Below are 26,298 nucleotides of genomic sequence, written 5' to 3' on the forward strand. Positions count from 1 at the left end.
GGGCGGGGGTCTGAGATGTAGGTTTTGGTGTTGTGCCTCGTGCCTTTGATTGACACTCGTCGTAAAAATGGCCAGCCTTTTGACAATGTTGACAATACCTATTCTTTTTAGGTACATTTTGCTACCCCGGTTTAAGTTGTGACTAGGAGTTTCCTTGAGAATCCCCAGATTGATTTAGCTTTTGAGTTTGATTTTGATTTTGAGTGGAGGTTTGGTTTGGTTTGCCCTTCCCTTGTTGCCCTTTCTGAGAATGAGCAAGAAGAGCCCCTTTGAAGAGGAATTCATATGAAACTAATCAAACAACCATGCATAATGCAACAACTGACACTCAAATTCATAGAATGTAGGCATGGTAGGCTTTGAAACTATTCCTTCCAGAAAATTGAAGTATTTATTGGGGAGTTTATTGAGGAATAATGTGACCTGATCGTCAGAAGACTTGGGAGTCCCCGTAGTGGAGAATTTAGTGAGGAGACAGCGATACTCAGCCAACTTGACTTTCAAGTCATTCCGGTCAGTGATTTTGAAAAGTTGAAGCTCATGGTCAAGATTAATATGACGCGTCCTATCCCGAGCCGCATAGCGGTTAGTCAAGTGTGCCCATTGCTTTGACGCTAAGTCAAAATGCTGAAGCTAAGAATGAAACTCAAGCAATAAGCCCTGCATCAACTCAACAATAGTGGAGGCATTTCTAGCCTTCTATGAGCGGACGACCTCGTATGGAACAAATGCGGGATCGGGTTGGGGTTCCAACCCCTGCATAAGATCCCATAGGTTCTGTGAGTCAAAGACATGTCTCATCAAATTCGACCAAGTAGTAAAGTTTGACCCGTTAAAATGAGTCTTGTTATTCAATGCATTCTTGGCAGAAGATGAGCTAGAACCATGAGGTGTTGGGTAGGTGGTGTAAGATGATGGAGGTGGGTGTGTCTAATAAGAGAAAGAGAGAGAGGGAAGAGGTGGGTAGGCAGGAAGCTGAGTGTCCAATGAGTGCCAATTGATACGGAGGCATTGGGACATGAATGTTTCCATAAGGTGCCGGTGTAGGTGGAGACACTGGGACACGGTAGCCTTGTCCAAAGTGAGGCTGGGACATAGCAGGATGACCAGAAGGTCCACCAAGCAATGCCATGGAGGCAAACTGTGGAGGCAATTGATCCACACTCGGGAGAGACTGAGTGGGATACCCAAGCTGCAATGATCCCGAAAAGTGTGTATGAGGTAGGTGGAACACCACCCGACTGAGGGAAAGATGTGGTCCTAAAGGATGTGCCTATGTTTCCATAACCCCCCGGTATGATGTGCGGTGCGACATGAGGTGTCTGAAGTGGAAATGTAAATGGTGTAAATGGAAGTGGTGAAGTAGCGGAAGAATGTGGTGGGATGGGTGGGTTTTGAAAGTGAGGTGTATGAGGTGCAGATTCTTTTTGTTCATTTTTATCATTTAAAGACTGAAAATGAAATTGTGAAGATGATGATGCACCATGTAATGAAGTGAAAGGAACACCAAATTCATTCTGATTATGTGAAGTAGACGGAAAAGAAGGAAGGGTAGAAGAAGAGTTACCTGGCTTTTTCTTATAATCTCCTCTACGTGTGTTAACTTAGAAGAATTGGTCCTCAAGAGGACCTTTTCCGTAGTCAATAGATTGGACTCTTTCTTCCATATGATCTCTACCAGTATATTGCAAAACAGAAGAGGTAAAAGAAGAAGGCACAAAAGACGAATCAAAAGTACCTTGCACTGGAGAGGACGGAAGGATCTGAAAAAATGGAAAATACTCCGGATCTTGCTCTCCAAGAGGGGGACCCATCCCTGATGGAGGTCTCGACGGCCTTGCAACATCATCAGACTTACGCACAACATCTGAAGAGTGAAAATGATGCATACCTTCATTCAGAAGCTTTTCTTGAAGGGCAATTCTTCGGTCGAGCTTCTCAATCTTCTTTCGTCGATCGGCTATGATCAATTTATATTCTTCAGAGGTCAGCTTGCCTATCTTTTCTTCCATGTACTTAGATGTGTCTTCAACCATGTCAAAACTTTGTGGAGTAAGCAGATCGGCCCAGTCTCGCTCGGTTCTCGGCATAGGCTGTTCTGGAGACAGAATCGGTGTTGATGTGATCAAAGTCATTTGAACCTACTGTTGTTCTTGCTTCTTGCGAAGAGCTCTTAGATCAAAGGCCTAGGTTTCTTAGAAAGTACCAAGCTCTGATAGCATGTAAAGAAAATACTCTAACATAGAAGCATAAACTGAAAGCGTACAACAAAGCACAGACTGACAAAAGAACACAGTTAGGGTTAGGGTTAGGGTAACTCAGAGACAATGAACACAGTTAATAAATGAAACGATATGACTACTAATAATACGATTTTCATGCAACAAACACACTATGCAATGAATGAATACTGAACCTCTAACTCTTGTATCTCAAAGATCAGGGCAGGGATAATGAGCAAGAGAGAGTGTCGTACTTCGAATGGATCCCGAATTGCAGCAAGGTAGTCTATGGATGTCGAACACCAGCAAATGTAGCAGTGAGAAGCTGGATTTGATGCAGACAACAGTGAGGAGAGAGAAAGACTAAAAACGCAGGCAGCAGGTGAGAGAATGACTAAAAACGCAGGCAGCAGGTGAGAGAAAGACTAAAAACGTAGGCAGGACAGCTTGCAGGAGAGAGAAAGACTAAAAACGCAGGCAGGACAGCCTGCAGGAGAGAGAAAAACTGCAGCGATTGTAGCAGGAGAGAGAAAACTGTCAGGGCGGCAACTGGGGCCTGCAAATGCAGCAGTTTGTTGACGTGGCAGGCTGTACGGCAGCAGTGCAGATGATCAGCAGTCAGTCGCCAGGCAGAAACAACAGCAATCAGCGTGTGGAGGGCTGGAAACAGGAGCCAGACTATAGGGAACAGTGATGGACAGCAAGGGCTGAGATGTCCTCTGCAAACGGGGTGTGGGCAGCAAGCTGATAACACCTGAAACCTGCAAAAACGAGATTGAGGGAAGAGTGGAGGGCTGGCTGCCAATTTATAGAAAATTAGGGTCCTAGATCCTTTCCCACTTAACTCTCTCGATCCGCTCCCGGTTTTAGGGTTTTGGCTAAAATAAGCCTAAAATAAGCATGTTTTGGGGCCGTTTAAGTGGCTAAGAGCAATTCTTAGCACAACACCAACTACCTCTGTCAGGCACCCAAATGTAGACTAGAAGATGTGCCTACAATGCATGATATGTACTAAACTAATAGAGCAAGCTAGGTAAACAAAAAAGCATTGGTTGCATCGACGATGGGGTCGGATCTGCACTAGAGTGCCATGGTAGTGTCTAAGGACCAATTGCTCTCATAGGGATCTTGTTGCTCCAACTTTTTGGTGGGGTGTTGTTTGCATCGGTTCTTGTATTTAATTCGAAGGGATCCATCCTATGGAGGGTGAGGGGAGAACAAAGACGAAAGAAATGGAGCTATGGAGAAGAGTTTGAGAAGTGCTGCAAGATTGGAATAAGAGGAAGCCATGGGAGGTACACAAGCTACAAGTTGGAGATATGTGGAAAGGGCTAGAAAACCTTTTCTTTTTTTGGGGTGTTGGTTGAGGTGGCAATTGAGGGGGCGGATGATATGCAAGGTTGAAGCAACAACGGATGCAATTAAGCTGTTTGGAGCAACATGGATCGGCTCTACTGTTTTCAGTGGCTTTTAATGTTGAATTATGCTGGTGTAACCCGAATGAGAACTCTAAATTTGGTAAAAATACGAGATAGGGTTGAGTGATGGGAAGCTTGTCTATTTAGAGAATTATGGATCCTCGCAAATTGGGGTTTGGCTCATGGGACACAGACGCTCTCTAGGAATGTGGACTGTTTAATGAAAGTTTGGTTGAGTTGAGTTTCGGGACTACAATAAAGAGCTAGTGAGCTTGTAATGCATTTTTAGCTCAATAGGAGATGCCATGAAGATAGAAGCACGAGAAGATAAATAGTGGAGCAGCAATGAAGTTAATGTGGAGAGCCACAAGACTGACATAGAAGACCTCTCTAATAGTGAAAACACAAAAATGCAAAAGTGCAAGTTGCAAATCGGCAAAATACTAGGTTTTACCAGCCATTGAATGATCTAAGCTCATAAGTGTAGGATGGTGGAGTATTTAGCATAGTGGGTGACATGATATTACGCCTTGGCAAAGAAGTCCTAGCCCAAACAGCCAACCAATAGGCGTAAACCTAGGGAAAACAACTCTGCATGCTGAAAAAACACATTGTCCAGCACAAGAGATAGGTTGTCTGGTTTATAGAGGGTTTGGATAGATGATTGGAAGCGTGAAAGAGAAAGCATGAAGGTTGATAAAAAGAAATAACATATGAATGCTGGAATTTGAAAGGTATGGGCAATCTAATCCTTAAGATGAAGTATGAGTTGTGTAGTACAATATCGATAGAGTACTAGGAGAATAATGACTAGTAACAGTGGTGACAATCTCCCTCTCCACAAGGATGCAAGATGATGTTATACAACAAGGATGAGAGGAGTGGAGCATATATAGAAGCCTTAAGACGGGACATGAAACAATTGAAGAGACCCTAAATGGGCCCCACCCAACTACCTTTGTTAGGCACCCAAATGTAGAATAAAAGATGTGCCTAAAATGCATGATATGTACTAAACTAACAGAGCAAGATAGGTAAACGAAAAAGCATTGGCTGCATCAGTGATGGGGTTGGATCTGTAGTAGAGTGCCATGGTAGTGTCTAAGGATCAATTGCTCTCTTAGGGATCTTGTTGCTCCAACATTTTGGTGGGGTGTTGTTTGCATCGGTCCTTGGATTTAATTGGAAGGGATCCATCCTATAGAGGGTGAGGGGAGAATAAAGACGAAAGAAATGGAGCTATGGAGAAGAGTTTGAGAAGTGCTGCAAGATTGGAATGAGAGGAAGCCATGGGAGGTACACAAGCCACAAGTTGGATATATGTGGAAGTGCTAGAAAACCTTTCCTTTTACTGGGGTGTTGGTTGAGGTGGCATATAATATGCAAGGTTGAAGGAACAACGGATGCAATTAAGCTGTTTTGAGCAACAGGGATTGCCAAGCTCAAGCCCATTTTTACCCAAGCCGATCCCAAACTAGTTAGGGCATCGGACAAAGGGTGCACATCGGCTACTCGGTGGCCTACCAAGACTACAAAGGTGATGGTTATTTTACCAAGGGAGTCCAAGTGATCAACCCAGAGAGGCCATGGCATGAGACAAAAGGGTGCTCGTTGGTTGCCTAGTAGCTTATCGGGATCTGCAATGGTGGATGGAACCACAGTGCGCTTTTTTCGTTTTGATGAGGATGGATATCGTTTGTGGCCTTTTAAGTAATCGTGGTCCGTGGGGAGAATGGATAAGGATGGTTAGATCTAACATATCCCAAAACAAATAAGCTAATTCAACCACTCAAGGATGTCAATGACAGGGAAGAGGGGAAGTATGGTGAGGTGGTGGTGTGGTGAGAAATAACTGCTGGTGGAGACAACTCAAGGTCCACCCAGGTGTGCTTTGCACAATGAGATGTGTAGAGTAGTGTACTGCATGATGAGAATGCACATGTAGTAGGTGCCACTTGAACAGTGTCCCTCATGGTGGGGAAATCGTTCACTTGCCCAAGTGCCTTAGTATTAAGGTAATGAAGATGATGTAATGCAAAGGGGAGGTACAACAAGGAAGCAAGGTTGATGTTGAAGTACAATCCTATAGAATACCAAGATAAGGTAGGAACCCCCTCCCAACCCTAGATGTCAAGGCCAAAGAAGGAAGAGGAGCTTGATGTTGTTTTTCTTGTGGTGCCAAGAACCATGATGATAGATGAAGATGACGATGAAGCATCCCAATTGGAAGAGCAAGGTAGAAGTCACCGCTATTCAGGGTCCAACATAGGCTCTAGACCAACGATGAGGTCCCATAGGTCCTAAGATTTGGGCACTTGTTTTATGAAGTTTGATCAAGTAATGAAATTGGACCCATTAGAACGAGACTTATGCCTGAAGGCGTTCTTGGTCGTAGCAATAGGAGTACAATGGACATAATGACTTTAGTATCTTGACACCACCTCTTAGGCACAAAAAGATGCCCTAGGAGGAGTGAAAGAGACATTCTCCACCTAGTAATTCAAGTATTGCGCCTGAAAGAAAACCTATAAGGAAGAACAACAAAAAAAAATGTGCCGAGAGTGCCCTAAACTCAACCTTGGGATAGATTAACTAGCTCCATATCTTCATGCTAGTAATGTTGAGAATAGCAAATGATGTATGCCCATAGAGGCTGAATGTGTGCCCAAAAGAGGCTTGCCCATAAGTGGCTTTGTATGAGAGATATGACAAAGATGTATGCTCTAGAAGCTCTAAGAAGAGAGGTCCAAAATCCCATATGCACAGTGAGGTACAGTGGTACTATCCAAAAAGCTATAAAGGCATGTACTTGACACTCATTTCAATGCAATGACACTATCAGTTTGAGTCACTCAAAACTATCTTTATGAGTCCAAGCTAATCTATCTTGGAACCTAATTCATTTGAGTTACAATCTCTCACTCTGATAATGTATCGTGTGTTTGCCTTGCGTCCACCATAGCCAACTAGCTCTAGATCCGTGTTTCTCAACATGGTATCAGAGCCATGGCTGAGCTAGGAAGCTAGTAGGTGGAATCTCTTCTTCTGTGCATGCTCTAGCATTTTCCCTCCTTCATTCTTCTCCTTTTACAAGCTCATTCCAATCCCAATCTTTCAAACCATCCAACATCCATTGTGTGTACAAGGAGAAGAAGCTTAAGGAAGGAGGTGCTACCAAAGGGCTTGCTTACTCCATAAAGCACAGGGGCTGTTTTTTGGAACAGAGAAATAGAGAGAAAGGAAGAGAGCTCAAGTTGAGAAGACTTGGTGTTTGGGTTGTTAGGTGGAGAGTCTAGAACTACCTCGAAGAGCCTGTGGTAAAGTCTGGAGCACTTGAAGGGTTTGAAGGCTTTGGAAAAGGAATTATGCATGTATGAGGTGACCGTAGAGTGATAGATGGAGACGCTAGGCGTGAGCCATCTGCATCTGCTTTCATCCGCTTTCGTTTTTGTTCACCTCCTGATTTCTTCCGATGAGTGGCAACTTGTCCTGGTGCAACTAGGCTTTTCTTGAAACTTCTCTGCTACATCTGGAGACGTTTTCTGAAGTCTGGAGTGGATTTTATTGATCTTGGCGATGATAGCCTCCTGCTTCCTCTGCAAACGCTCCAACTCCCTAAGGTATTCGTTCGATATTTCGAAGGATACCGACATCATCTCGTTCCTTTACTCGACTCAGCTCGAACAATCTGCAACAAGTCTGCGACCAGTAAGAGATCTTTCGGCTAATCTACAGCCTGGTGTTTCACAGCGACGTGTGCAGAATCGGCGGGCTCTTCTAGCAATTCACGACTAAATTTTTAAAGGCTTTAAAGAGCCTCATCTCTAAGGCTTCAATAAGCCTTTTTCAAATACCCCTGTTCACACTCTCTTGTTTCAAACCAACTCTCCCACACTCCAAGCTATTCACGGTGATCTTAGTTTTTAATACTGATTTTCTACTCCATCAAGTTTCTTTAGACACTAGCATTTTGTGCCATTTCTTCAATATCTGAAGCACTTGTACGGGGTTAGACACTACCATTGAGCAAGATTGCCAATTGGTAAGACCTTCCCGCATGAAATTATTTGCTTGCACAATTATCGAATCCCTTATCTTCTTGTAAAAGGATAGACACTGCCCGAGAGTTCTCGTGGTAAGACCTTCTACTAAAGATGACTGAAGTGGAACATATAGCAAAATTTAATGGTGAAGGCTTCCATGCTTGGAAGGAGAAGACGATGTACCATCTTATGCGGAAAGACTTATGGGACTTGTTTGAAGATGATGCAGATAACAAGAAGGAAGATGATGAAGACGGGTTCGTTGAAGAAGACCAGTTCAAATCCAAAGAATGGAAGAAGATGAATAATAAGGCACTAGGCATCATTGCTTGGGGACTAAGTGATGATGTGCTACATCATATATCTGGCATTAGAAATGCTAGAACCGCCTGGGAGGAACTGGATAGAATGCTTGGTACCCAAGCAATGAATTCAAAGGTAAAACTTCTCATGCAGTTTTATAAACTGGATATAAAAGACAATGCTTCTATGACCATACACATTAATAAGTTTAAGAGTTTAAAAACTCAGCTTGCAACTCTTAAAAATAATATTGATGAAGATGAAGCAATAGCCGTACTGCTTGCAAGTGTAAACAAGGATCCATATGAGAACCTTGTGTCCACTCTAAGTAATGTTCCGAGTCTCTCGCTCAAAGATATTGAGCACTCACTGCTTGATGGAGAAAGCAAATTTAAAAGCAAAGATGTAAAAGAGACCAGCTCAAGGGAAAACCTCTTATATACCAGAGGAGCTACTGGACCCAAGGGAAGAGGTCGAGGATTCAACACCGACAATAGGAATCGGATGACATGTCATTATTGTGGTAAAACTGGCCATATTGCCACTGAATGCTTCCACAAGAAAAGAGCACAGCAGATGCAGAATAACCACCACCAAAATCAATTCATGAATGAAGAAGAAGAAAAAGATACTTCCGCTACCATCAACAACTATGATAAACTGTTTTAAGGAATTTGTTCCCATAGTGGATATTGTAAAAACCCTACCAAAGATGTAAAGTTTCAAGCCTTAACTTGACTAGGCTGCCAAAGAGCTAGTCTCCTGGTCCATGTCTACATGTAGAGGGGGAAAAAGCCAGCAAGGGTAGAGACTCATCATTTGAGGGGGGGTGTTGAGAATAGCAAATGATGTGTGCCCATAGAGGGTGAATGTGTGCCCAAAAGAGGCTTGCCCATAAGTGGCTTTGTATGAGAGATATGACAAAGATGTATGCTCTAGAAGCTCTAAGAAGAGATGTCCAAAATCCCATATGCACAGTGAGGTACAGTGGTACTATCCAAAAAGCTATAAAGGCATGTACTTGACACTCATTTTAATGCAATGACACTATCAGTTTGAGTCACTCAAAACTGTCTTTATGAGTCCAAGCTAATCTATCTTGGAACCTAATTCATTTGAGTTACAATCTCTCACTTTGATAATGTATCGTGTGTTTGACTTGCGTTCACCATAGCCAACTAGCCCTAGATCCGTGTTTCTCAACAAGTAAGAATGTGAAGGCATAGCCACCCAAGTCATGGTTGAAATTCCAAGGCCCCAATCTAGGTAGAACCTGTAAATCCTAGGTATCAATAGGTGAGATGGCAGCTCGATATTGACCACCATCCAAGGAAAAATGAAGAATGCAAAGGCTTTTTACAAAGGTGTGCGAAGGATTGCACGATGAGTAGTGACTCCCTTTGAAAATAGAGAATTAGGATCCCTCAATGAAGCCCCCTTTAAATCCTCCTTTGATGGAGATAGTGAATTTGAAAACTCATGGATCACGGCCTTGGAAGTGTCTGATAGGTGATGGAAGGACCATTGATTTTGTCGAAGAAGATATTAGAGGTTGGAAGGGAACGAAGTACTGCAAGTGTTGCCAAAGAAGATATTTGAGGTAGAAGGGAACAAAGGCCAAACAACTCTTAGAGGTGGCCTCTCGAAAGTTGGGTAGAAGAGAGATGGGAGGTAGGAGTATCACAGATAATCTCCTTAATGCCCTCATTTGAGTTGGTGTCCATGGAGCCATATGAGAGAGAAGGGGAAATGTCCCGCTCTTGTGGAGCCATGGGTGGGCAATAATCCTCATCTCTCGGTGGAGCGGACTAGGGAGCCAAAGGAGTCGAACAACCTCTGTGTCTCAATAGAGTGGATTCCTGAAAAGGTGGTACCGTGCCTTTGCCTCTCAATGGAGTGAATTGTAGAGCCGCGAGCCGTGGAAGCTACTGTGGAAAGTGCATGGAGAAAACCTTGATGTCTCTAGGAGGGCTTATTGCCTTGTGACGTCTTGGAACCTCCTTTTGCTCCCAAGGACTTAGTCTGCATTGTATGTGTCTTATTGCCTTGAGTATAAAACTTTGGTAGTTGATGTAGAATGATCTCTATCACCTATAATGGCAAGATGGCACAAGGAGTACTGGGAGCTAGATGCATATACTTCAGTGGGGTAGGGAGCAAAGGTGAACGATGACAATCAGTGGTGGAATGACCTTTATTGCCGCAATAGGAGCACTTGATGGTCTGTGCTTCCATTTGTGGAGAAGCCATAGCACTAGTGTGGCAACTTTGTCGAGGGAGGGTGGGAGAGAGAAGAAGATAATGGTACCTCCCAAATAATGTGGTGGAAATAATTTGCAATATGAAACTGTTGTCGATCCCCCAACCTTTCTTCACCTTCATTGACATAGAGGATCTTTAGTTCTTTGAGCATCTTTGCTCTGATACCATGTCAAGAGATGGGATGGCATGCTTTGATACCATGTTGAGAGATGTGATAGCATGCTCTGATAACATGCTGAGGGATGGTAGGGTTTACGGGGAGATCACCTAAACCTCTTACACAATTGGGCCCTTCTAGAAAAGAGTGAAGCTCTACCTAAGGACGAATAGATTGGTGAAGAATCTCTTGACCAAGATGACTTTAGAAAGTGAGTGTGCTAATCGTGAATCCAAGGAACACTGAGACAAGGAAACTCAAAAACAACAAAGAAGAAGATGAATGAAGAATGATAAATACTGAATCGTGTTGAAACAATGAAGTGGAGCTTGGAGATAATTGCATTGTCCTAGTTCATCAAACGGAAGCACTTGGAAGGGATCTACATTGTGAAGGGATGAACTAAGATGTCCATGTCGGAGTGTGGAAAGTAGTGGAGAGTACTGAGAGGAATGAAGGAAAGAAGAAGAATTAATGAGAGATGATGTGTGTGTATGTAGAGTGATGAATGCCCATGCAAACACAACACTTTTAAGGCTGAAGACTACTAATTGGAACGACATGTAGTGCTTGGCGGTAGGTGGAGTACCAAAATGCAGGTTAGCACTGCTTGAAAATGGTTGCCAGATTGAGGATGAAGATCTCCAGTGAGCCGGAGAAGGTTTGGCATGTGGGTGACTAGGTTTGCATTGAAAATGCAGCGTGAGAGTGGATGAAACATGGTGCCAGCAAACAACACATATGGATCTTCCATGAATTGAGATGTCCTCTGTGTCAGGGTGTGGATAGTAGTGGAGAGTGTTAAGGAATGACAGAAAGAAGAAGAATGAATGAAAGAGGTATGAAGATATATATGCTAGGGTTTGAGCTGAGAAAACATAGAATGTACGAACACGACTAAATAACTTAGACAATCACGCAAAAACACAAAACGGAAAATGCAAAGGCGCCCTTTTACAAAGATGACGATGATCATGCAATGCATAGGTACAATAGGGAAGGGAGGTTGATGTCAAAGACAAATGTTGAAACCTGTAGAATACCAAGAAAGGGTAGAAAACCCCCTCCCCCTAAAACAAAAAAAAAAGAAAAGAGAAAAAACCATGGATGTCAATGCGAAAGGAGTAAGCGCAACTTGATATTGGTCTTTGTGTGGTGCCAAGAATCATGAAGAAGGGTGTGGATGAAGCACCCTAGCTAGAGGAGCTACGGAGAAGCTACCGTCTCCCTATTGTCGTGATGACATCAAGAGATGTCACAAGATCCGCCTTGGGAGGGAAAGCCTCCATGCTGGTAGAAGAGCAAGTCTCCAAGGAAGACGAAACCACAAAGAAATAGTGAACTTCCCATGTCTCCAGTCAGGAAGGACTGGTGCAAATTTGCATGTTATTCCTAGACTAAAATATAATATCTTGCAAAATAGATTAGAATATGCAGAAAATAGGAGCTTCATAGTGAGATGCTCCAAAGTAAAACCCAAACCACCATCCCCCCTCGCGCCGCGCGTAAAATGAAGAAAAAAGATGTGTGAATTGAGTGTGGGAATGTAGTGGAAGAGACAAATAAAGGAAATCAGAAAGCATAAGTAGGCTAAGGATAGTAGCCTATGGGCTCGACTCATTAGCCTAAGGAATTGAAGAGTGCTAAGTAAAAGCTAGTCGAGCCTAGAGTACCCTAATGGTGCTAGCCTAAGTGTGTGGCTACCATTGCACACAACCATCAATAGGTCATTGTCATTTTCCATTCCTTTAGGTTTCTTCGGGGGATATTGTGTTATTAGAGGAGGAGACCTCGTTGTCTAGTGAGGGGGATGCACCTTTACCCAGTGAGGGGAATCCCTATCTCAGACATGTGCATTATGGGTACTAGTAGTGATCCCCTTCCAAATGCCATGTGGTATAGATGCCTTGTTGGCTCCTTGATTTGGTTTATGCATACTCAACCAAACATTTCCTTTTGTGGTGGCATTATTGTCTTCTTTCACGAAGACTCCTATATTGACTCACTGGAGAGTCGCCTTGCACGTGTTGTGCTATTTATAGGGGACAAGATTCTATGGGATCATGTATGAAATGTTGGGTTTGACTCGCGCCTACACTCACAGAGGAGTGTTGGTGATCCGTAGTAGGACACTAGGGCACATTTTACTCTCTGTAATAGAGGGTTTTTCCCCCAGTCACATTATTCTCTATTTGTGTGTTTATGTTACACAGTTCGGTCACTTACCACACTTTACACACTTTCAGGTGTGAACGCACCGCACCTTAAGGCACTTACACAACCTTAAGGTCTAAGGGTTATACTTTGTACTTTCACTTACACACTAGTAAATGAACCGTGTGTTGAGTTGTGTCAATTGTCTACATTCTATGTTGAGTTGATTGCTACCATCTCCATCTTCAACATTTGGTATTAGAGCTAAACGTTCACGAAGCTCCTTGTCAGCCTAGCTCGAGGTTCGTCAAGCCAGCCTCAGTTAGCTGCAATAGTCTTCTAAGCCTCGTCAGGCTCGCCTTGTCCAGTCTCACGCTAGGCGTGCCACCCTGCAACACACCCCTGACCAGTCAGCCCAACAATCGCCGCTGCCTCCTTGTGCAGCAGTTGTTGCCTGCTTTGCAGTGTAGCTGGCTGTGCCGTCGACACATGCCACCCTACCTATTGTCAGGGCAGCTAGCTCTTTCCCATGCTCCAGCTAGTGCCGCCTGTGTTCTAGCCAGTTCCACTAGTGCCAGTAGCTCTTGACGCCCTGTTCGCTAGTTTGCCACCTGTTTGTCAACCTGCCACTAGCACTTTCAGCTCAACCAGGCCGTCGGTTGCCAGCTCAGGCAGCCTCACTTGCATTTCCGGCAATCAGAGCTCTTATTTGGCTCATTTTTGATCGCCATAGGTATATCTCATTATTTTATTCGAGAAATCAGAGCTACAGCAAAGGGCTTCTACAGGGAAGGTGCATTTCTGCTTCAACAAGTGCTTTTGGGCACGAATCTCAGAAATTTCTTGGAATTCTGGTCAAAAGAATTGGGGCTTTTGCATGTTTGGCGGACATTGGCACATATACTGAAGATTCAGTTTGAAATTGACTGAAATTTTGCACATTGGATAGTTAAATTTTTGGGCTTTTGCATTTTTCATGCGGCTGAGCACTGTTCATGCATTGGACAGGGTGCCATTTGCTGAAATTTGTGGAAATTTCAGCACATTGGGATAGTAGTGATAAAGTGTGACACAATTTTGTTAATTACAGCTGTAATTTCTGGAAATTTGCAGATTTCCAGGTTATTCAAGCTTTGGTTATTGCTCTTGTGCTGTTCGGAAGAGTAGCACTTATCATGGCCGTTTGGTTATTGCTCTTGTGCGGTTTGGAAGAGTAACACTTATCATGGCTGTTTGCATTTTTTTGTGCGGCTGGGCACTGTTCATGCATTGGACAGGGTGCTGTACAAATTTCAGCACATTGGGATAGTAGTGATAAAGTGTGACATAGTTTTGTTAATTACAGCTTGGTGCTTGCTGTAATTTCTGGAAATTTGCAGATTTCCAGGTTATTCAAGCTTTGGTTTTGGCTCTTGTGCCGTTTGGAAGAGTAACACAGTTTTGTTAATTCAGCTTCATGGTTTGCTGTAATTTCTGGAAATTTGCAGATTTGCATGTTATTCAAGCTTTGGTTATTACTCTTCTGCCATTTGGAAGAGTAACACGTATCATGGCCAATCAAGGACAAAGTGATGTATTCACTTATGTATCTAAAGAGGATAGATTGGATGGCAATAACTATTCTATGTGGTCCTTCATAATGAAGAATGTGCTCATTGCTATTGGGAGTATGTTAGTGGTGAAGAAGTCTGCCTTGGAGTTGTGGCAACTCCTCCCTAAGGAGGACATGGTCAGAGGCTATCTCCAGCTCGGCCACTACCCCAAAGAACAATTGCACAGAAGGCTTGGGACACTCGGGATGCCCAAGCATCGTCACTTATTGCATTGGTAGTTCAGTAATCCATAATCTTGCATAAACGATCTGCTACTTTTTCAAGAGTAGCATGGCTTACACTTGAGCAAATGTTTACTAGAAAAAATGAGACATATATTTCTTTCTTGAAAAAGGAGCTTGAAAATGTGAAGATGGATGAAGGTGATGCTATGCATGATCATGTTAACAAAATTCAGGACTTGTGTGAGTAGTCGATGAATGTAGATTAGTATTATTCTGATACACAGATGATCTCTACTACTTTGAATTCCTTGCCACCTTCTTACTTGGCCTTTCACACAGCATTGAATCTCACAATGAGAATTTCTTTGCAACCACTCACCTTTCTTCAGTTGGTTAGTTTGCTATTGGAAGAAGAGCAAACAAGGAAGAATAGTGGGGTGGATGTCGTAGCCTCAGAACAAGCTTTTATGGCAAGGATAGAAGGGTAAGGGTAGTCAGTCTAGGAATGCTCCGCAGAGTTTTGGAAGTTCAGGCACTTCACAGAGCAACAAGAACACAGGGGGGCTTGCAAGCCAATAAGGGCAAGTACTATTATTGTAAAAAGCTAGGTCACTACATCATAGAATACAAGAAACACATTACCAACGTAAAAAAGGAGGAGTCTAAGATGTTTGTTTCCGATGCACCTTCTATTGCTACTGCTATAGAGTCCGCGTCGTATGTTGTTGACCATAACCACTGTTTTTACACTTGTAGTTATGATTCTTTTTGGGCAGATAGAGCATTCAGCTCTACAGAGGATGTTAACACTTGGTTCTTTGATAGTGGTGCTTCTAAGCACACTACATCCCGCAGGGATTTGTTTACCTTTGTTGTTGCACCTCTTGTTGGCAAATCTGTGCAATGTGCCAACAATGCAGCTTATCCTGTTACAGATATTGGAGAGATTGTCTTGAAAGCCATTGATGGCTCTACTCTCTGTTTGCAGGAGGTACTATATGTACTAGCAATAAAGAAGAATTTGTTGTCCATTTCTTCTTTAGCAAAGTGTGGAATGCAAGTCACATTTGATGATGACAAATGCATGGTCAGGGATAAGGAATTCTTGACTTTGGTATTGACTGGCACATTATGTCATGGGCTCTATGAGTTAGATGCTCATTCGATCAATCAGTTAGTCTATTTGGCATCTACTATTACTCCTGCTATGTCACAGGTAGAGTTATGGCATGCTCGTACGGGGCATGTTAACTATGGTGGTTTGATGCTTATGCAATGTACTTAGATGCTAGATGATTTACCTCTCTTGGAGAGACCTCCTGAGCATATTTGTGAGGGATGCATTTTGGAAAAAATGCATGGATTCTCTTTTCCTCATGATGTTGCTTTTAAGGCAACGGCCAGGTTGCAGATTGTGCATTTTGGATATATCTGGACCTATGCAGACTAAGTCATTAGGTGGATGTTATTATTTCATCACCTTCATTGATGACTTTACTCGCTTTTGTTGTGTCTATTCATTGGTGAAAAAGTTAGAAGTATATGATGCGCTTTTGGCTTTTACTACACTTGTGGAAAATCAATCAGGCTGTAAGATTAAGACTTTCCGTTCGGACCGAGGGGAGGAATACATGCCTTCTTTGTTGAATACTTTTTTGAAGCAAAAAGGCATTGCGCATTAGTATACTAATACATATACTCCACAAAGAAATGGGGCTGTAGAAAGGAAAAATTGGTCACTCATGGAGATGGCCATATGCATGCTTAAAGCTAGAAATTTGCTGCATGGTTTTTGGATGGAAGTAGTTATATGTGCTTGTCACGTTTTGAACAGGTGCCCTACTAAGGCATTGAAAAATGTCACACCTTTTAAGGCTTGGAACAGTCCTAAACCTTTAGTTGGTACTTTTGGGTGTCTTGTATATGCTCATATTCCCAAAGTATTGAGAAAGAAGTTGGATAATAAGGCTGTCAAGTGCATGTTTGTGGGGTATAACAGTGAGAACAAAGGGTACAGATTGTACGATCCTGGTTCCAAGAAAGTCTTTGTCAGTGGGGATGTGATTTTTGATGAAAAATTAGAATTATCTCTTGTTGGTTTTGATACATATCAGGTTGCAAATGATGCGTTCGAAGGGCTGTTGCCTATTTCTTTTGGTGACACATCTGGAGCTGCATTGAATGAACAAAATGTTTAGCCAGTTGCTCCATTAAACAATGCAGAAATTCAGCCTATGGTTGATCTGAATATTCAGCAATATGCTGAACTTGAGGTTCATCAAGAGCATGTACATAATGAAGAGGCTAGACAAATGCTTAGATTGTACTTGCAAACTTTAAAAGACAGTCACTTGGATGCTCCTCTTGCTGGTTATACTCAAAGACAAACACGTATGCATGATCATGCTGATGCTATGGAGTTTGTTATGGCAATAAACATACTTGATGATGATGAGCCTAATTCTTTTGAGGATGCACAATTGAGTGTGCATTGGATGGCAACAATGCAAGTTGAATATGATTCTAGCATGAAGAATCAAACATGGGATTTAGCTACATTGCTTGTTGGAAAGAAGACCATTTGTACTAAATGGGTCTATAAGCTGAAAAGAAAATTGGATGGATCCATTGATAAGTACAAAGCTAGGCTTGTGGCAAAAGGCTATGCGCAAAAGAAGGGCATCGATTATGAGGAGACATTTTCTCCTACATCATGTATGACCAGCATTAGGTGTATGGCTGCGTTGGCTGCCCATTATGGTTGGATTGTGCACCAGCTTGACATTAAAACTGCATTTTTACATGGGGAACTTTAGGAAGAAGTGTATGCTTAGCAGCCCATGGGTTTTGCAATTCGATCCGAACACTTGGTATGCGAGTTGAAAAAGGCTTTGTATGGTTTGAAGCAAGCTCCACGAGCTTGATATGCAAAAATTGATGTCTTTTTACTTAGCCAAGGGTTCATTAATAGCCCATCAAAGTCATGCAAAGAGGGGGGATCCTTGCTGGTCATTTGTCTTTTTATGAATGATCTTTTGCTCATAAGGACACATGTTGATCAGATTTCAGCATTCAAGAAAAAATTGCTGTAAACTTTTGAAGTGTCAGATTTGGGGCATTTGCATTATAATTTGGGCATTTAGTTTATTCATGATGCTAGAAGCATTGGATTGTCACAGTCCAGATATATTGGTAAAGTCCTTAAGACATTTGGCTTCTAGGATTGTAAGCAAGTTAGCACACTGATGGAGACTGGACTCAAGTTGTCTTTGCATGATGATAGTGATCCGTTTGACATTAATACATATGTTCCAGTAGTTGGATGTCCCATTTATTTATGTGACACAAGGCCAGATATTCAATTTGCAGTTTCAGCCTTGAGCAGATATATGCATAGCTCACGTGTGACACATTGGCAAGTTGTGAAGTGTGTTTTTTGTTACTTGCAGTGTGTTTTTTGTTACCCAATGTTTCATGCACGCACGAAACACAGAGATACATTGTCACTTTGTTAGAGAGAGCGGCTACATGCAGAAGATATCGGCCTTGTCTACTATCCTGCCAACAACAATGTGGTAGACATCTTCATCAAAGCTCTTCCTCGTGAAAAATTTGCTGATCACTTTTCACTCCAGGGGGGTTTGTTGGGTTTGACTCATGCCTATGCTCATAGAGGAGTGTCGATGATCTGCAATAGGACACTCGGGCACCTTTTACTCTCCGTAAGAGAGTTTTTTTTCCCTAGTCACATTATTCTCTATTTGTGTGTTTATGTTACACAGTTCTCGGTCACTTACTACACTTTATACACTTTTGGATGTGAACGTACCTTAAGGCACTCACACAACCCTAAGGTCTAAGGGTTGTACTTTGTACTTTCACTTATACACTAGTAAATGAATTGTATGTTGAGCTGTGTCTACAATCTCACTCTCTCTACTTTCTACACTGTGTGTTGAGTTGATTGTTGCCATCTCCATCTTCAACATGGAGAGAGGGTCACTCTTTCTGGATGGAGTGACTTAGATTTGGGTAGGGAATGTTGAGTTTCAACATTCCACTATAGGCTATGCTTTCTCCCTTTAGATTGGGAGCTATCTCATAGAGCAGTAAGAAGCAACCTATTGTGGCATTACTTTCTATAGAGGTAGAGTACTGAGCTCTTTGTTCTATTGCACAAGAGGGCATTTGGCTCCACCGATTGTTTGCGAATATTGGCTTTCCATAGATAGGATCCACTCACCTACGCATCGATAACGAAGATGCTCTAGGTCTTGTGAACCTATGTTTCATACTTGCATGAATACATTGAGGTTCAATATCATTTTGTTTGTGGCGATTGCATTATTTTATTAAGCAAAATGCAGTTAGCAGGCATTTTTGGCCCCAGTTTGACAAGGTCGGCTAGTTTTTGGCATTTCTTGCTATTTATAGGAGGTTGCTTGGCTGCTGCCAATATATGCAGGTGTTCTCTTGCAGATTTTGGACAATACACTCCAACTTCAGCCTCTTGCTTGTCTCCGGTGCTGCCATTTGTCATCAGCCTAATCCGGTGCCGTCACTAATGCCTTGGGCTGCGTTCAGGAATTGATCAATTTACTCGTTATGTTCAGCATCCATTCAGATTCAGTGCAGATGTATCACTTGATCCTCTTCGTTCTTTGCAGTCTGTTTCTTTCCTTCTCTCTCCTTGTTTGTGTTCCTATTCTGTTCCGCACTCTCACACCTAACGCTTGGCTCCCACTATCTACATAGGTACAATCCACCATGCTTTTTCATTGCAAAATCCATGGCAACCAAGGCCAAGTGGCCCTTTTTCCTTCCCTATGAATCACATTGGACATAGGATTAACTCACGATCGTTCTTTCTCCTCTTCAAACTTCATCCTGGTATCAAAGTTCAGCCTCAGGCAGCTTTAACCAACACAGGTCCCATCATCTCTTGGTGCATTTATTCATCATGGAACTATTGCCCATGGAAGGGGAGAGGAAGCTGCATAGAGGAGTCTGAAGAAAGTAGGCCACCAGATGTACACTATTTGTTTAAGCCACTTCTTTTATGCTCTTTCTCGAGCAATTGTTGTAATTATTAAAAAGCAAGTCTCAGAATTGATAAGTTAAAAAATCTAACTGCTTTTTTTTTTTCAAGTCCAGACTGGAGCTGCAAGTGGTGGGACTAGACAATCAAAAGAATTGGTGCAAATGTCAGGCATCTCCAATCTTCCAAGTCAACACTCATCATCTGCAGGAATGGCAGCTCCTGCACCCAACAAGACAGTTGCCTTTAGCAAGCCACTTGCCACAACGATAAATGATGAAACATGTCATTCAGGAATAGACGGCTCTAATTCATCCTGCAGAAGCTCATTGATGGATTGTAGTGGAACTCTTGCTAATCCAGTGAGCGGGTCTGGAACACATCATGCCTTACTTCGAGTTGGAAGCTCCTCAAAAGTGGAAGCCCTGATGATGCCTCCTGCATCAGATGCTGCGACTTTGCGTCGACAAGTAGAATCCTTGCAGATGGATCTGGAAGCACATATTGAAAGTGAACAACATCTCCAGGCTATAAACCAACAGCTTCGCGATAGGTGTGTTTTTAGCTTTGGACAGAGTTCTCTTTTGATCCATAATCAAAAGTATGTGGGACTTGTTTGAAAATACTTTAACTCCTGAATGATAGTAAATATCCTTGTTTCTGAAGCCCAGAAATTTGCATTCATTTTGAGTGAATTTCAATTCTTTTTTCCAACTGTGCTTTTGATGATGATGTAAAGGCAGATTGGAACTGTACATGAAACAAAATCATGAAAATGTCAAACGTGCAGAGTCGGAGTTCAACACTTTGCATGAAGACATGGAGCAGACTCTGGAACTTCAACGCCGTCTTGCACAAAAGTAAGAATAGGTTTGAAGGAAAACTTTGTAGCAGCTTACAGCAATTAGCATATATCAGATCCTAAACATTAGTTGATTCATCAAATGTTCGTTCATTCACAACCTTACCAAGTAAGAGATGGAAGCCTCTTTTGTTTTTCTAGCCTTAGTTATCTTCAGTAATCATCAACAACATGGCTTGTCCATTTACATAATATCACATGAGTCAGGAGTAAAGCAGCTCGGGAACTGCACTTTGGTGCATGCTGTTTCATTCTATTGGTTTTGGAGCTATGTCTTCTATTACGAAGCTTGTACTGCTGAAGTCTTATTAGGCCTGGTGAATAAGGAAAGCTATGCATGGTGCTTGGGAGTAACAGTAATTTCATTGTAGAGAAAGAATTGAAGTTACTTTCTCAGTTATGTGACGTTCACTTAAAAGAGAAAGTGTTGAGTAATTTTCCTATGAAATGAGGATTGAGAATACTCTTTCAGTTGGGACATTTCACTACATGCTACTTCGTATGCCCTTATACTAACTTGACCGTTTGCAGATCAGCATCACTTGAAAAAGAGAAAAAAGAACTAGAGCAGGCCTTAAAAAGAAAAATGCAGGAGTTTGAAGATGAGCGGTTGCTGCTGCAAAATCATATTGCAAAGATGTCTGAAGACTTGCGTGTGCGGACCAATGCGCAGGCACAGGCTCACGCTCTTGAGGTATTTTATTTCCTTGAAATGAAAAATTAGTTATTGCAACTACTCAAGGTTATCAAAATTAACCCTGTCATATGTGACCTAAGATGGGCTCCCTTTCTTTCTTGAAAAGGACCTCAAGATTCTGGCAGGTGTACTGTTGTCTTCCTGATCTGGGATTTTTTGATATTCAATAAGGGGACAAGAAACAAATAAGTATGACTAGTACTGTTGTTACTACATCAGATGCAATGTACATGTAAGAACAGTAAAAACATGGAGGAGGAGAGGTGGCATATAAATAGGCTGAAATAAAGCAAAATAATGATTAGGTCGGCCAGCAACTGAGGAGGCCAAACATACAGGTTAGCCAGCTGAAATGTGCCACCCACTTGGAAATGCAATGCACTCAAATAGACTACCCATACAACCATGCTATGTATAATGCTAACACCCTCTCTTAAATCATGGGTGATAAGTAAAATAAAATATACAATGATGAAAGACCCACCATGGTACATACAACAATGACCGGCAGATAGCACCGTGGATATCTAAGCAATGGGTGATCAAGCAACTGCCAAGGTGCCTTGGAAAGACGCTGATGTTGATGTTGGTCATACTAATCCCTGACCATAGAGAGTAGAGATAGTTGAATCTTCATGCCTTTTATGAACCATCTCCATGGAAAGCATATCATGACCATGGATTCCTTGCCTTTGGCTATAGACCGCTAAACTACCCCCTCACGCGGGAATAAACTAGGAGGAAAAGTTTGCTCTTTGCCTCACCTCCTATGAAACTGAGTCAAACCAACTCCAAGATTTGAATCTACTAGACTTCATCAATGCCTATAGAAAGCCATGCTTAGGGTCCGCAAAAACTGCATATGGATGAGACTAACACGGCCCACCACCACCACCTACTCACACTCTCTGTGGCACTAGAGAGTCATGAAGGGTGGTGACATCACTTGGGCTAAACAAATGATTTCAAGGCCATTGTGACCTTTGTCACATAGCTGAAATCTGAGTCAGAATTTGAGGATGATGATGAATTGGAGGAGTCCTTGCTCTTCTCCTCCTCCTCTTTAATGCCCTATAGTATTAAACCATAGTAATTTTTTTATGTGAGGGGTGGCAACGTCACTAGGGCTAAACAAATGATTTCAAGGCCATCTCAACCTTCGTCACATGGATGAATTTGAGGATGACAAAAAGTTAGAAGAGTCCTTGCTCTTCTTCCTCTCCTTTGTAATGCCCTATAGTAAACCATTGTAAATTTTTTCTAAAGCTCGAATAAAGCTTAAAAAAGGTCAGAATGATCCCCTCTCTCAGAGCCTCATTGTCACTAGCAATGTTGACATCATCCTCTCCCTTGTCACCAGTTGAATCCATCACCATGAAGCTCGGCTATGTTAACGAAAGAAACATGGAATCGGATCAACGCAAAGCTAGGACACACTCGTCATCTCAAGATTCATTAGAAAGTCGGGACACACTCCATTAAGAGTACTGTGTAATGAGGTGAAGAAAAGCTACATAAAGCCTTAGAATGTAGGGCTTAGAGTATTTATAAAATTTTCATGCGCTAGGTTGTGCTCTTGACTTGCATGCTGTCAATGTGAGGGCTTGTAGGCTCGTTGTGCTCCTTGCCTAACCCTTTCACACAGCTTGCATCTTGCACCACTTTGCCTTGGTTTAGGGCGCGGAGAGAGAGAGAGAGAGAGAGAGAGAGAGAGAGAGAGAGAGAGAGAGAGAGAGAGAGAGAGAGAGAGAGAGAGAGAGATTAACGTCTACATAAGGCCATGGTGGCCTATGAGACAAGATCCAGAGTACATCCATGTCTAATGTCATCTCATTAGTTAGGTAAAGATAACATTACAAATAAGTGGGTGGCCTATGAAACAATACTGAAAATAACTATACGGTGGGACTATATTAGGGTTGAACCATGTGTAGTGTTGTTTCATTGATAGAAAAGAAAAGGAAAGGAAAGGAGAACCGGATCTGATAGAGCCATGTACAAAAAGTGTGGTGGAGACTATGGGCTGTAGTTGATCTCAAGATCTACACATGATCTTAGCTATGATGTGGTCCCTAGCTGCTTCATTGATATGCCTCGTGGTGAGTCTTCGGTGTCTTGTGATAATGGCTCTGATTCGAATGTGGTGTGGCCTTCTCGGATGTGGTCCTCGTAGACGGGGTCGTCGTGCTCGACGAAGGGAAATGGCTCTATTCAATGTGACTCCACGCTGCGGCCTGTAAGGTGTCTGGCGGGGTGGCTTTGTCTTTGTTAGGCTAGTAGTGTCAATGGGGTCAGCTTTGTAGAAGTCTGTCACTGCTCTCTATGTGTGTCCTTCTGGATGAGCTGGCCTCCTGTCTTGTAGTAGTGCAATTCGGCGCCTCTTGAGCTCCAGGAGGAAAAGACCTAGGCATATCTAGTCCTTGTACTCCATGATGCGACGAAGAGGTTCAAATCCATCACGGAAGAGGCAATGGTACCGTCCTTTGCATATGTAGTGCTCCTCCGTTTCAAGCTCTCGACCACAAAGTTGACAAGTCCTATCCTCTGCTAGGGCATTTGTTCATCTGCCTGTCTCCATCTGAAGTCTATGTGAGGAGGTGCGAATCTGTCGGATAGCAACACGTACGCTATGGGAGAGATGGGTGTCCATATATGCTGGCCGAGTAGTGAAACCATCATCGATCCTAGAGGGAGTGGTGGATGGATCCATGTCCTTGCTGTCTCAATCCTCAAGATATCAGCTCTGATCACCTGGTTCAGCTCTGATCAGCTAAGAGAAAGTGTAGGGCAGTCAAGGCTATAATCCAAAGGTGGAAGACGGTCAATATCCAAACCATGTAGGCTCATCCAAATAGCCATCTGGAAAACCAACAGTTCTTCTCGCCTCCTGCTGCTAGTTGTCTAGATGAGGTTAGTGCCAATCTAGAGTATCTATGGTGTGGAAGTTCCCATAGTCTGTGCCAAAAGGTCACTGCCCTGAAGAGTGCCTCTGTAACTATAGGTGTTGCCCCTAGCTCTGCTCTGACAATGGGATGTGGGGTGGAGGGCTAACTCCTAATCATGCATGCTATCATCATGATCAATGGCCTTTCCATGCTATCCCAACCATCATAATAATCCCTCTCTACTCCAATTTGATCAGTGAGTGGGCTAAGACTCCTGTGGTACAAGCTGCAACCCCATATCTCTGTTCCATTTAGTAATGTAGGTGTGACTGGGGTGTCAAACAACCAGAGTTTGGTGCGGAGCTCTTGGAACTGTATGTGGGTACATTGACTCTTGAGTGCCCCTAGTGTTGCGTATCCACATGCCAGACGTGCCTCTGATGCTCCCCTCAATGAAAAACGTGGGCTAGAGAAGGTGAGTCCCAAATAGACATATTCCCTCACATGCTCCAGTATGTCTCCCCCAAATGTGAACTGGTACATAGATCTAGTTACCCATGCTGCTAAGTATTGAAAACCATGGTTTTGGTCTTCCCAAGGTTCACTGTGAGGCCTTTGTCTCTACAGAAGATATGCAAAGCATCTAGATAGCATTGCAATCCCTTCGGTAAGTCTGAAATGAGAACAATGTCATCTGCATACAGTAATATCGGTATCAGCACCCCTGCCAGGCTGGCTCCAGCTCGTCCTCCTCGGTCTATGTAATCAGACACTTCATCTATGTATAGACCAAATAATGTGGGTGAAAGTGGGCATCCTTGTTTCACTCCTATGGTACTATCAAACATATCTGATAGCTCCCCAGGTGCTCGTACATGACTTGTCACTGCCTCATAGAATGCATAGACACCCCATCGTATAGTGGTAGGTCTGGAGGGCTGGTTGTCTCCTTTGGTATTGACGGTATAGATTGGGTAGTGGATCGCCACTTTTAAATAGCGGGATTATAGTATTGTTTGACCAACTCATAGGGAAATCTTCACATACTGCTCTATTGAACATATGTGCTAATATGGGTGCTAATATGTTACAAGCATGTGAGAAATGTTCTGCTACTAGTCCATCCTCATCCTGTGCCCTCCCATTTTGTAATCTATAAATTGCATCTCTAACCATTTTCCATGTAAAGAAAGACAATTGTGTTGGCCTACAAGCTTGTGGGAGCTGCATAGGTGGCTGTCCTGGCAGGTCATATTGTTGGCTCCCATAGTCAAGCCAAGCATGTGGTGATGTAATCTGTATGGGGTCTTTCATGAAACATCTTCCATGCGCTCTTGCTATCCCGCCCCAAAAATAGCTGATATATCTCTGCTTCTGCTTTCACTAAGTAGTCTCATTTCTTCTTTCGCACAAGGCGTTTGAAGAATGCCTTTGCTTAGCGATGTGTTTGAGTGCCTAGCTCCACTTCTCTCTGTAAGTGAGCTCGGGTGACTCTACACTCATCATCATACCAGCTATTTTGGGGAGTAGTAGATCGTGTGGGTCTACCTCGGGGTGAGGTGTGTGGGAATGCATACATGGCTGATCCATGTATGGCCTCTGCTAAATCCCTTGTACATTCTTCCAACGATCTACTCAAATCCAAATCATGTAAGTTGGTCTGCAGAGAACCACTATAGATGTGTGAGGTGTCTTATGTAAAGTAGTATTTGGGATGTCTAGGGAGGCATGGTGTTTCATGTTTCATATGTACACAAGAGAGCATGAATGTCAAAATAGCATGATCTGCTGCTATGCTGTCTGGTATCAATGTTGGTGAGCCATCAAGTAGTCCACAGTACTTGCCCCTCCTTTGTGATTCCAACATGTCAAATTGTCAGATCCTGGCCATTGTGGCAGACCATTAAAGATGGCTAGTCTATGTGCACTTCCCAAAGTCAATAGGTGTGTCCCATAGGTACACACTTCTTTATCCTAGGCTTTCTTGCATAGGCCTATTTCATGTATGTCGATCTCTTTGAACATGGCATTATCATGCATATAAAAGTCACTCTGTCTATCTCCAGTGCGTGCATTGAAATCACCTACTAATAATATGTCCCCAGTGCTAGCATATTTCATGATATCCTCATAAAGTACATCAAAGGGAGATCCATCATGTGTGACATAGGTAGAATTTGCAGGAGGAAAGTAGCATATTGCGATGAATATATCCCGTGGTCTTCCTGCATGTATCCTAATCCATAAATATCGTGCATCATCATCTCTTTTCATTACTTGCACTATCCCTTTGAGGTCTTCCCGGTATAGTATGGCCACACCTCCAGAATCCCTAGTGCTTCCTGGTTTTCTAGTTGCTAGACAAAATGCACTTTCCCACCTGTATCCCCGCACGTTTGGTAGTCGGCTACCAATACATTGGTGTGTTTCTGTGTACATTGCTATATCTATGTTTCGGAAGCTATCTTCAAAGTAACCAG

At 42.8% G+C, this 26,298-nt stretch overlaps 1 protein-coding gene across 5 annotated transcripts in view; it reads left to right on the forward strand.

The window, feature by feature from the left end:
• The window catches only part of LOC148039941 (uncharacterized), a 153,013-nt gene that overhangs the window by 11,849 nt on the left and 114,866 nt on the right, over nt 1-26,298 (forward strand). For 2 of the 5 annotated variants that reach the window (XM_087695386.1, XM_087695366.1), the window contains exons 2-4: nt 19,491-19,927; nt 20,118-20,234; nt 20,768-20,930. In XM_087695386.1, coding sequence (XP_087551512.1) covers nt 19,491-19,927; nt 20,118-20,234; nt 20,768-20,930 — 717 coding nt within the window. Of the gene's footprint in view, nt 1-19,490; nt 19,928-20,113; nt 20,235-20,767; nt 20,931-26,298 lie in introns of those variants that run through there. The other 3 variants (XM_087695369.1, XM_087695380.1, XM_087695374.1) reach the window with 3 other exon arrangements.

Source organism: Lygodium microphyllum, chromosome 2 (assembly GCF_053477565.2).
Source record: "Lygodium microphyllum isolate KBCC chromosome 2, Lygodium_microphyllum_v1.1.10, whole genome shotgun sequence".
Lineage (NCBI taxonomy): Eukaryota > Viridiplantae > Streptophyta > Polypodiopsida > Schizaeales > Lygodiaceae > Lygodium > Lygodium microphyllum.